General features: G+C 46.3%; 1 protein-coding gene across 1 annotated transcript in view; it reads left to right on the top strand.

Moving 5' to 3' along the window:
* Positions 1-12,346, top strand: part of gpc4 (glypican 4) — a 78,935-nt gene extending 66,589 nt beyond the window's left edge. The window contains exons 6-9 of the mRNA XM_072436154.1: positions 1,876-2,022; positions 2,490-2,614; positions 4,064-4,236; positions 9,449-12,346. Coding sequence (XP_072292255.1) covers positions 1,876-2,022; positions 2,490-2,614; positions 4,064-4,236; positions 9,449-9,663 — 660 coding nt within the window. The 3' untranslated portion in view covers positions 9,664-12,346. The remainder of the gene's footprint in view (positions 1-1,875; positions 2,023-2,489; positions 2,615-4,063; positions 4,237-9,448) is intronic.
* The last annotated feature ends 433 nt before the right edge of the window (positions 12,347-12,779 follow it).

Raw genomic sequence — 12,779 nt, 5'->3', positions numbered from 1 at the left:
TTAAAATTAAAACATAAATAATATATATATATATATATATATATATATATATATTTTTTTTTTTTAAACTCTTTGTTTTTATTACGCAATTATCAATGTTTAGTTAACTGTCCCATCTCTACCGGGGACAGGGGCTCGGACCACTTTAGCTGAAGGATTTTTCCCCTTGTTCGTGCGTGTATTTGTTTACTCATGTTTTTGTTTACTCATATTTTTATTTATTTGTGTTTTTATTTATTTGTGTTTTTATTTACTCGTGTTTTTCTTTACTCGTGTCACTGATCTGATTGTGACTGTGCCTGTGACTCTGATTGTGACTGCCTCTGACTGTGACTCTGATTGTGACTGTGCCTCTGACTGTGACTCTGATTGTGACTGTGACTCTGATTGTGACTGTGCCTCTGATTGTGACTGTGCCTCTGATTGTGACTGTGCCTCTGATTGTGACTCTGCCTCTGATTGTGACTCTGCCTCTGATTGTGACTGTGCCTCTGATTGTGACTGTGCCTCTGATTGTGACTGTGCCTCTGATTGTGACTGTGACTCTGATTGTGACTGTGCCTCTGATTGTGACTGTGCCTCTGATTGTGACTGTGCCTCTGATTGTGACTGTGCCTCTGATTGTGACTGTGCCTCTGATTGTGACTGTGCCTCTGACTGTGACTCTGATTGTGACTGTGACTCTGATTGTGACTGTGACTCTGATTGTGACTGTGACTCTGATTGTGACTGTGCCTCTGATTGTGACTGTGACTCTGATTGTGACTGTGACTCTGATTGTGACTGTGACTCTGATTGTGACTGTGACTCTGATTGTGACTGTGCCTCTGATTGTGACAGTGACTCTGATTGTGATTGTGCCTCTGATTGTGCCTCTGATTGTGACTGTGCCTCTGATTGTGACTGTGACTCTGATTGTGACTGTGCCTCTGATTGTGCCTCTGATTGTGACTGTGCCTCTGATTGTGACTGTGCCTCTGATTGTGCCTCTGATTGTGACTGTGCCTCTGATTGTGCCTCTGATTGTGACTGTGACTCTGATTGTGACTGTGCCTCTGATTGTGACTGTGCCTCTGATTGTGACTGTGCCTCTGATTGTGACTGTGCCTCTGATTGTGACTGTGCCTCTGATTGTGACTGTGCCTCTGACTCTGATTGTGACCGTGACTCTGATTGTGACTGTGCCTCTGACTGTGACTCTGATTGTGACTGTGCCTCTGATTGTGACTGTGCCTCTGATTGTGCCTCTGATTGTGACTGTGCCTCTGATTGTGACTGTGCCTCTGATTGTGACTGTGCCTCTGATTGTGACTGTGACTCTGATTGTGACTGTGACTCTGATTGTGACTATGACTCTGATTGTGACTGACTCTGATTGTGACTGTGACTCTGATTGTGCCTCTGATTGTGACTGTGCCTGATTGTGACTGTGCCTCTGATTGTGACTGTGCCTCTGATTGTGACGGTGACTCTGATTGTGACTGTGCCTCTGATTGTGACTGTGCCTCTGTGACTCTGATTGTGACTGTGACTCTGATTGTGACTGTGCCTCTGATTGTGACTGTGCCTCTGTGACTGATTGTGACTCTGATTGTGACTGTGCCTCTGTGCCTCTGATTGTGACTGTGCCTCTGATTGTGACTGTGCCTCTGATTGTGACTGTGCCTCTGATTGTGACTGTGCCTCTGTGCCTCTGATTGTGACTGTGCCTCTGATTGTGACTGTGCCTCTGTTACTGATTGTGACTGTGACTCTGATTGTGACTGTGCCTCTGTGCCTCTGATTGTGACTGTGCCTCTGATTGTGACTGTGCCTCTGTTACTGATTGTGACTGTGACTCTGATTGTGACTGTGCCTCTGTGCCTCTGCGCTCAGGTGTTCCAGGGGTGTGGTCAGCCCAAACCGAGCGCAGGGTTCAGGACTAAGCGCTCGATGAAAGAGACGGCGTTCACGGGACGGTTCAGACCCTACAGCCCCGACGCCCGTCCCACCACGGCCGCGGGGACCAGCTTGGACCGACTGGTACTGAGAACTTTACACTCCTTTTGTTTCTATTTCACTGCTTCAAACATGTGCCTGGAAATGACCATGTTTTTACAATAAACTCACACTGCAGATAATTATTTAGGCTAAAAGTGTCAACATGATCAATATCTGTGATTATTTATGTCACAATATGATCGTAAAAAGTCATTTCTATTCAATATTTACTCCAAAAAAAGTAAACCGAAATGTAAAAGTGCTTTGTTTATGTGGCTTTTTATGTCAAATTAACTTTACTTGATCATTCAGAGAGTTTGATTTCATAAAGCTGGTCACGTGTCAGTTAAAAAGAAGGATTTCACCGTCAATAATCGTTACACTGACATTTTACACTGCAACGTCATTAAAATTATGACATTTACACGGACAAAAACCAGTGTCGTGTCAGCGTCATGTTTATATTTCTTCTTATATCGCCAAATGTAACTTTTCTTTTCCCTCCGCAGACGAGTGACGTGAAGAAGAGGCTGAAACACACTAAAAAGTTCTGGTCCACGCTGCCGGAGACGGTGTGTGCGGGAGAGCGCATCGCCCCGGGAGACGAGTGCTGGAACGGCACCGCCAAAAGCAGGTTGGGCCAACTGAAACCGTACAATGACATGTGATCTTTCTCAAGCGAAATCGCCGTTTCTCAAGCTGTGGTGCTCGAGCTGCTTCTGGTGGTGCGAAGTTTACGTCGTTTAGAGCACGTTTTAGTCACGTTTTTGCTCTTCTTTGTGTAAAGTTTGGTTGAAACTGCTGTGACAATAGTGTTTTCAGTCTTAAGACCTGGTTTGGTCCGGGTCTAGTCCAGGTTTAAGTCTGCGTTTGGTCCAGGTCTAGTCCAGGTTTAAGTCTGCGTTTGGTCCAGGTCTAGTCCAGGTTTAAGTCTGCGTTTGGTCCGGGTCTAGTCCAGGTTTAAGTCTGCGTTTGGTCCGGGTCTAGTCCAGGTCTAAGTCTGTGTTTGGTCCAGGTCTAGTCCAGGTCTAAGTCTGTGTTTGGTCCAGGTCTAGTCCAGGTCTAAGTCTGCGTTTGGTCCGGGTCTAGTCCAGGTCTAAGTCTGTGTTTGGTCCAGGTCTAGTCCAGGTCTAAGTCTGTGTTTGGTCCAGGTCTAGTCCAGGTCTAAGTCTGTGTTTGGTCCAGGTCTAGTCCAGGTTTAAGTCTGCGTTTGGTCCAGGTCTAGTCCAGGTTTAAGTCTGCGTTTGGTCCGGGTCTAGTCCAGGTTTAAGTCTGCGTTTGGTCCGGGTCTAGTCCAGGTTTAAGTCTGCGTTTGGTCCAGGTCTAGTCCAGGTTTAAGTCTGCGTTTGGTCCAGGTCTAGTCCAGGTTTAAGTCTGCGTTTGGTCCGGGTCTAGTCCAGGTTTAAGTCTGCGTTTGGTCCGGGTCTAGTCCAGGTCTAAGTCTGTGTTTGGTCCAGGTCTAGTCCAGGTCTAAGTCTGCGTTTGGTCCAGGTCTAGTCCAGGTTTAAGTCTGTGTTTGGTCCAGGTCTAGACCAGGTCTAAGTCTGTGTTTGGTCCAGGTCTAGACCAGGTCTAAGTCTGTGTTTGGTCCAGGTCTAGACCAGGTCTAAGTCTGTGTTTGGTCCAGGTCTAGACCAGGTCTAAGTCTGCGTTTGGTCCGGGTCTAGTCCAGGTCTAAGTCTGTGTTTGGTCCAGGTCTAGACCAGGTCTAAGTCTGCGTTTGGTCCGGGTCTAGACCAGGTTTAAGTCTGCGTTTGGTCCAGGTCTAGTCCAGGTTTAAGTCTGTGTTTGGTCCGGGTCTAGTCCAGGTTTAAGTCTGCGTTTGGTCCGGGTCTAGTCCAGGTCTAAGTCTGTGTTTGGTCCAGGTCTAGTCCAGGTCTAAGTCTGTGTTTGGTCCAGGTCTAGTCCAGGTTTAAGTCTGTGTTTGGTCCAGGTCTAGTCCAGGTTTAAGTCTGTGTTTGGTCCGGGTCTAGTCCAGGTTTAAGTCTGCGTTTGGTCCAGGTCTAGTCCAGGTTTAAGTCTGCGTTTGGTCCGGGTCTAGTCCACTGTTTACCTCTAAAAACCTGGTTGTTTTGATTGGCAGGTACGAGGCGGTTGTCATCGGTAACGGCCTGGCCAATCAGGTGTCGAACCCGGACGTGGACGTGGACATTACGAAGCCGGACATCGTGATCCGGAGTCAGATCGCGGCGCTGAAGGAGATGACGAGCTGGCTCAAGGCGGCGCACAGCGGAAACGACATCTCCATCGAAATCGGTAACAAATGAGAAAAGAGTCTAATTATCATCGTTTAGAGTCTTATTTTAATCATGTGACGTCATCAGTAAAACACTCATTATTATGTAACATTAAGCTGGAACCATGAGAATAATCATCCACAATTTGAATAATCGTTGGTCCTTTTTCTGGATTTTAAAGACGTTTAAAACACAGACGGCTCCATTATTCAATCAAAATGACAAAATAAAAGAAACTCTGATTTTAATCTATAATACTCTTCATTTCTTAGTATTCTCTAATAAGAAGCCATCAGACCTTTATCTGGTGCAAAATTGATTTAAAAAAAAATTAAAAATCCAAATATTTAAAATAAATGTTTGTTTGACTTGTCGACTGATAAAAAGAAATAATAACTGCTCATTAAAGTCGATACTAATATAATCGTGAGCCTGATATAAGGTGCATAAATATGATCCATGTGTAAGATCAGTCACATGTGTAAGATCAGTCATACATGTGTAAGATCAGTCATACATGTGTAAGATCAGTCACACATGTGTAAGATCAGTCACATGTGTAAGATCAGTCATACATGTGTAAGATCAGTCACATGTGTAAGATCAGTCACACATGTGTAAGATCAGTCACATGTGTAAGATCAGTCATACATGTGTAAGATCAGTCATACATGTGTAAGATCAGTCACATGTGTAAGATCAGTCATACATGTGTAAGATCAGTCACATGTGTAAGATCAGTCATACATGTGTAAGATCAGTCATACATGTGTAAGATCAGTCACATGTGTAAGATCAGTCACACATGTGTAAGATCAGTCACATGTGTAAGATCAGTCATACATGTGTAAGATCAGTCACATGTGTAAGATCAGTCACACATGTGTAAGATCAGTCACATGTGTAAGATCAGTCACATGTGTAAGATCAGTCACACATGTGTAAGATCAGTCACATGTGTAAGATCAGTCACATGTGTAAGATCAGTCACATGTGTAAGATCAGTCATACATGTGTAAGATCAGTCACACATGTGTAAGATCAGTCATACATGTGTAAGATCAGTCATACATGTGTAAGATCAGTCATACATGTGCAAGATCAGTCACACATGTGTAAGATCAGTCACACATGTGTAAGATCAGTCACATGTGTAAGATCAGTCACACATGTGTAAGATCAGTCACATGTGTAAGATCAGTCATACATGTGTAAGATCAGTCACACATGTGTAAGATCAGTCATACATGTGTAAGATCAGTCATACATGTGTAAGATCAGTCATACATGTGCAAGATCAGTCACACATGTGTAAGATCAGTCACATGTGTAAGATCAGTCACATGTGTAAGATCAGTCACATGTGTAAGATCAGTCATACATGTGTAAGATCAGTCATACATGTGTAAGATCAGTCACATGTGTAAGATCAGTCATACATGTGTAAGATCAGTCACACATGTGTAAGATCAGTCACACATGTGTAAGATCAGTCACACATGTGTAAGATCAGTCACACATGTGTAAGATCAGTCATACATGTGTAAGATCAGTCACATGTGTAAGATCAGTCACACATGTGTAAGATCAGTCACATGTGTAAGATCAGTCACACATGTGTAAGATCAGTCACATGTGTAAGATCAGTCACATGTGTAAGATCAGTCACATGTGTAAGATCAGTCACATGTGTAAGATCAGTCACACATGTGTAAGATCAGTCACATGTGTAAGATCAGTCACATGTGTAAGATCAGTCACACATGTGTAAGATCAGTCACACATGTGTAAGATCAGTCACACATGTGTAAGATCAGTCACACATGTGTAAGATCAGTCACACATGTGTAAGATCAGTCACACATGTGTAAGATCAGTCACATGTGTAAGATCAGTCATACATGTGTAAGATCAGTCACATGTGTAAGATCAGTCATACATGTGTAAGATCAGTCACACATGTGTAAGATCAGTCACACATGTGTAAGATCAGTCACACATGTGTAAGATCAGTCACATGTGTAAGATCAGTCATACATGTGTAAGATCAGTCATACATGTGTAAGATCAGTCACACATGTGTAAGATCAGTCACACATGTGTAAGATCAGTCATACATGTGTAAGATCAGTCACATGTGTAAGATCAGTCACACATGTGTAAGATCAGTCACACATGTGTAAGATCAGTCATACATGTGTAAGATCAGTCATACATGTGTAAGATCAGTCATACATGTGCAAGATCAGTCACACATGTGTAAGATCAGTCACATGTGTAAGATCAGTCACATGTGTAAGATCAGTCACATGTGTAAGATCAGTCACATGTGTAAGATCAGTCACATGTGTAAGATCAGTCACATGTGTAAGATCAGTCACATGTGTAAGATCAGTCACACATGTGTAAGATCAGTCACATGTGTAAGATCAGTCACACATGTGTAAGATCAGTCACACATGTGTAAGATCAGTCACACATGTGTAAGATCAGTCACACATGTGTAAGATCAGTCACACATGTGTAAGATCAGTCACACATGTGTAAGATCAGTCACATGTGTAAGATCAGTCACATGTGTAAGATCAGTCACATGTGTAAGATCAGTCACATGTGTAAGATCAGTCACACATGTGTAAGATCAGTCACACATGTGTAAGATCAGTCACACATGTGTAAGATCAGTCACACATGTGTAAGATCAGTCACACATGTGTAAGATCAGTCACACATGTGTAAGATCAGTCACATGTGTAAGATCAGTCACATGTGTAAGATCAGTCACATGTGTAAGATCAGTCACATGTGTAAGATCAGTCACATGTGTAAGATCAGTCACATGTGTAAGATCAGTCACATGTGTAAGATCAGTCACATGTGTAAGATCAGTCATACATGTGTAAGATCAGTCACATGTGTAAGATCAGTCATACATGTGTAAGATCAGTCATACATGTGTAAGATCAGTCACATGTGTAAGATCAGTCACATGTGTAAGATCAGTCATACATGTGTAAGATCAGTCACATGTGTAAGATCAGTCACATGTGTAAGATCAGTCACACATGTGTAAGATCAGTCACATGTGTAAGATCAGTCACATGTGTAAGATCAGTCATACATGTGTAAGATCAGTCATACATGTGTAAGATCAGTCACACATGTGTAAGATCAGTCATACATGTGTAAGATCAGTCATACATGTGTAAGATCAGTCACACATGTGTAAGATCAGTCACATGTGTAAGATCAGTCACATGTGTAAGATCAGTCACACGTGTAAGATCAGTCACACGTGTAAGATCAGTCACACGTGTAAGATCAGTCACATGTGTGAAGAGGCTTCACACCGCGGCGGCCGAAGCCTCAGTTACAGTCAACGTCTATGTAAACGCGCGTGGAACGCGTCCTGCGTTTTCCGCGGCGCGATTTCTTCGTTTTTGCGGCACGATTGGTGCGTTTTCTTACACTCGCGACGCTTTGAGCGCGTATGAGGCGACCGAGGCGGCCAAAGCGCCGGCGCGACGTGTTCAGCTGCAGCAGATGCACCGCAGCCGCCACAGCCAATCAGAGCTGACGTGCTACGCACGACCCGGAAAAAGACCCAAAACAAACACCGCAAGTTAAAAAAAAATCCTTAAGACGCAGCTCTTGGAGCAAATAATGATATTGACTAAACTCTGCTCAGCTCTGAAGTATATGCGGGTCCCAGACGGGCCCCGGGGCCCATCGCCTCTGTTTTTGGACTTTGTAAAGTTTTTCCATCACAATAATAGCAAACCAAAAACCGTAAAACCATGACTTTCTCCGTCCTGTCCCGTCTCTTAACGCCCGTCCCTCTTACCGCCCGTCCCTCTTAACGCCCGTCCCTCTTACCGCCCGTCCCTCTTAACGCTCGTCCCTCTTACCGCCCGTCCCTCTTAACGCTCGTCCCTCTTACCGCCCGTCCCTCTTAACGCTCGTCCCTCTTAACGCCCGTCCCTCTTAACGCCCGTCCCTCTTAAACGCCCGTCCCTCTTAAACGCTCGTCCCTCTTAACGCTCGTCCCTCTTAACGCCCGTCCCTCTTAACGCTCGTCCCTCTTAACGCTCGTCCCTCTTACCGCCCGTCCCTCTTAACGCCCGTCCCTCTTAAACGCTCGTCCCTCTTAACGCCCGTCCCTCTTACCGCCCGTCCCTCTTAACGCCCGTCCCTCTTACCGCCCGTCCCTCTTACCGCCCGTCCCTCTTAACGCCCGTCCCTCTTAAACGCTCGTCCCTCTTAAACGCCCGTCCCTCTTACCGCCCGTCCCTCTTACCGCCCGTCCCTCTTACCGCCCGTCCCTCTTAACGCCCGTCCCTCTTAACGCCCGTCGCTCTTAAACGCTCGTCCCTCTTAAACGCCCGTCCCTCTTACCGCCCGTCCCTCTTACCGCCCGTCCCTCTTACCGCCCGTCCCTCTTAACGCTCGTCCCTCTTAACGCCCGTCCCTCTTAAACGCTCGTCCCTCTTAAACGCTCGTCCCTCTTAAACGCTCGTCCCTCTTAACGCTCGTCCCTCTTACCGCCCGTCCCTCTTAACGCCCGTCCCTCTTAAACGCTCGTCCCTCTTAACGCCCGTCCCTCTTACCGCCCGTCCCTCTTACCGCCCGTCCCTCTTAACGCCCGTCCCTCTTACCGCCCGTCCCTCTTACCGCCCGTCCCTCTTAACGCCCGTCCCTCTTAACGCCCGTCCCTCTTAAACGCTCGTCCCTCTTAAACGCCCGTCCCTCTTACCGCCCGTCCCTCTTACCGCCCGTCCCTCTTAACGCCCGTCCCTCTTAAACGCTCGTCCCTCTTAACGCTCGTCCCTCTTACCGCCCGTCCCTCTTAACGCCCGTCCCTCTTAACGCCCGTCCCTCTTACCGCCCGTCCCTCTTACCGCCCGTCCCTCTTAACGCCCGTCCCTCTTAAACGCTCGTCCCTCTTAAACGCCCGTCCCTCTTACCGCCCGTCCCTCTTACCGCCCGTCCCTCTTACCGCCCGTCCCTCTTACCGCCCGTCCCTCTTAACGCCCGTCCCTCTTACCGCCCGTCCCTCTTACCGCCCGTCCCTCTTACCGCCCGTCCCTCTTAAACGCCCGTCCCTCTTACCGCCCGTCCCTCTTAACGCTCGTCCCTCTTAACGCCCGTCCCTCTTACCGCCCGTCCCTCTTACCGCCCGTCCCTCTTACCGCCCGTCCCTCTTAACGCTCGTCCCTCTGCTTCTCTTTCAGACGACGACAGCGAGGCGAGCAGCGGCGGCGAGAGCGGCAGCGGCTGCGACCTGCCCCCGTGCGACGACATCTACATAAGCACCCCGCCGCCCGCGCCGCGCCTCGTCCCCGTCGTCAACAAGCACCCCTCCAACTCGGCGGGCTCCGGGCGGGGCAGTTTGCTCTTGGCGCTCGCCGCTCTCGTCCTGGCTCTGCTCGCGCCCCACTGCAGATAAAAGAGAAGGAACCGCACGCACGCCATCCCGGGAACGACACCAGAAACAAAACTGTCACAGAGAGAGAGACTTTACCAGGCTGCTTGTGGAGACTTTGGATAGGGGGCGCTGTTCCTAACTCACTTTTAATTATTGTTTGCTTCTATGGACACGAGTGAAGCCGACGTTTCCCCCCCCTCGCCCTCCCGTTTGTCGCTCACCGCGTCTTTGCTGGACCTGCCTACGTCGGAACGGACTTTTTTTGATCGTCTTATTTTGGCGTTTTTTTGTCTCTCGTGCCTTCTCAGCCACGATCGCCAAACGAAACGAAGCGCCGGCGTGACACCCGCGACGTCCGCCCACCCCGATCGTCCTCCCGCTTCCTCTGAACGTGCAAAGTAATATCCTCGTGGATGTTGTATATACACAAGCTTATACCAGGGACCATCTTGTGTGAGATATAGCGGTTTCCCATTCCCGGTGTGGTGTTGGGCCTAAGGATTTAGCTTAGGTTAGCGTGCGTATTCTATAACACTATTTTTATTTGAACCGTCAAACTCCGGCTTCTGCAGTACAGTAGAGAGTGACGCCTCGCGCTCAGGATCAATGCAATCTAGTGATGAAAGTGTCAGGTACAGATAAGGCCAGAGATGGTGCGAGCGGTGGTGTGTGGCTCCCCCTTGTGGTGACTGTAGGTGTTTTCGCACAGAACGATTCCCATTTTTGCGCAAAAAGTGGCTGGAGACGGGGCTTTAACCGGCTTCAAATGAGCAGGAATGTTTTTAAAGGTGTTTGATTTTCCCTGTACCATGTGTGTAAAACTGTGGTGCACGAACACGCAAACGGACAGAGTTAAATGATCAGTTAAACTCGATTATTACAGGAAATATTCAGAATTTAAAGCTGCTTACTATAAAGACTTGTCAGGATCAAGTCTGAGAATGAATTTTAATTGTTTCCCAATGAGAGCGGTTTGATTGGAAAGAGGTGTGGCCCTAGTCTTTAGTTCAGACTGCGTCAAATGGGAACTGGAACTAAAAAAAGCAAAGGTTCCTCCAGTGCGAAGACCCCTCATGTGCTATGCAAACAAGGGCGTGTGTATGTCAAATGTGGAAGGAAATGTGGAACAAAAGGCAGTGTGTTGATAAAAAGAAAAAAATATTATTTTAATACAGGGTTTTATATTATGGAGTTGTAATTTTTAGCTGGTTTGAAGATATATATTAGGTACTACGGCGTTTTTTACTGCTAGTTTTAGGTGGTGGAAAGTCACGCACGGACACACGGGACATTTTGTCTTACTGTGGGCTGAAGCCTTTTGTTTTTTTTTTGTTTTAATATTATTTTCGGTTTGTTTTCCATGGCCCCTAGACCCCCGTCCGCCGTCACCCACACGTGAACCTCCAACATGGCCCACGTCAGTATCAAAATCATCATCTTCTTGTTTTGTCCATTTTATTTCAGTTTTTTTTTGCTCTTGTAAGTTTTGTCACCTCCCAAACAAATGCAATGCCTGTTTTTTTTGTTTTTTACTTACAATTTTCAAAGGAATGAGTGTAAGATATGAGTGATGTGACGACTTCACAAAGGCCCTGGTGGTTTGTCGTGAAGGAGACGATGAGCACAACACCATATTTTATCTTTATTTAAAAAAAAGAAAAAAATATCTGGATTTTCTTTTTGTAAACATGACTTTATACTTGTTACGCTTTCCAATACGGGCTTTTTCCCAAAACACATGCAAGTCATTCACGTCATCGAGTAAACGCTACTCGACTCGTTTTTTTCAAGATTTGCCACGTTTTTAGCAAATACACAGTTCAAAACGCATAAGGTCGTCTCACAAAAAGCACCTTATTACGCCGTTCTCGTCAATTCCGGCTCGTTCCTCCGCATCCTCTTAAATCTCCGCCGACTATCAACTCGACGGTAACTGATTTATGCTCGGGAAGTTGTGTAGTTGTGGCTCAAATGTTCTCTATTGACTTCACAACGAGCGGTCAGATCAGTGGTCGGCGTTAGCGCTTGCTCGCGTCACTCGTCCCCGCTAAAGAAAGATGGATTCGAGCATTTTGGGGCCTTAGAACTTGATCGCACGTGGATTTTTGGGGCCGACGGTGCTGAATTGGACGGGAATACGGTACAAAACATCTATGCAACCTGTCGAAAAGCAAAGCCACGCCTTCATGTAAACGAGCTGTGACTTTTTTGTGTCATTCGGTCATGATTCTCTTCCCCCCCCGACTGAGCGGCGATAACGTTTCAAAAGGACCCGTGCGGCGTGTTCGGGCGGCGCGGAGCGAGAGGCCTGCGTCCCGGGCGAAGATGGGATGCGTCCGAGCTGGCGGGGGAACGGCCGAAGCGGCGTTTGCGACTGGCCCGGTCCAGAAACGCCGAGACGCAGCGAGTCCTGGGACTTTAAAGTTGGCTCGGACAGACAAAGAGAACGCCCGTGCCCTTTCAGGACCGGAGTGGATTCTTTGATTATTGTTTTTTTTTTAATCAAGGACTGACTGAAAAAAGGAAGATAAAAGTGTAAATACAGAGGCATTTTAGATGAGGCCGTAACCTTCACCAGAGTTTTACTGTCAGAGTGTCGCCTAAATGTTACGGAAAACCAGAGATAGATGTTAAATTGTAAGAGAAAATGTATATTAAACAACATTTCTTTAGTCTTGTTGAAATAAAGACTGCCATATTTAAACCACTGCTTGTTTTTCGTTCTTGTAAATCTACATCGTTCTTTTAACGCATCGATGACGAGGAATCCCGGTCAAATGGTAAGAATCTTCATAATGTTTGTCTTTTTCTCCACTTGAAACTGATGTTTACAACACATAATAAAGCTCAAGAAAATGAATGCAGATGTCCACATAAAATAAATGTCTTGTGAGTAAATAATCGTGCACTACATTTTGATGAGTCTATTGCGAGGTCGGGTAGAATATGCCAGGGATCCGGACTGTTCTGCATCAGCAGACGTCTGATCAAGTATTGGACAAGTGTGTATTCTTGGCTGGTCAGAAAAGATCATATATATAAGACTCGTCTGCACAGGATCCTGTTCTAGACGTGAACGTGGTCCTGTCCCATCAGCTCAGCGTTGGTGGGACATGTCCACATGTAGCATGGAGGGG

The sequence above is a fragment of the Eucyclogobius newberryi genome, unplaced genomic scaffold (genome assembly GCF_026437365.1).
Source record: "Eucyclogobius newberryi isolate DKJ021-1_F unplaced genomic scaffold, fEucNew1.0.hap1 SCAF_73, whole genome shotgun sequence".
NCBI lineage: Eukaryota > Metazoa > Chordata > Actinopteri > Gobiiformes > Gobiidae > Eucyclogobius > Eucyclogobius newberryi.
This window is presented reverse-complemented; position numbering and strand designations above follow the sequence as displayed.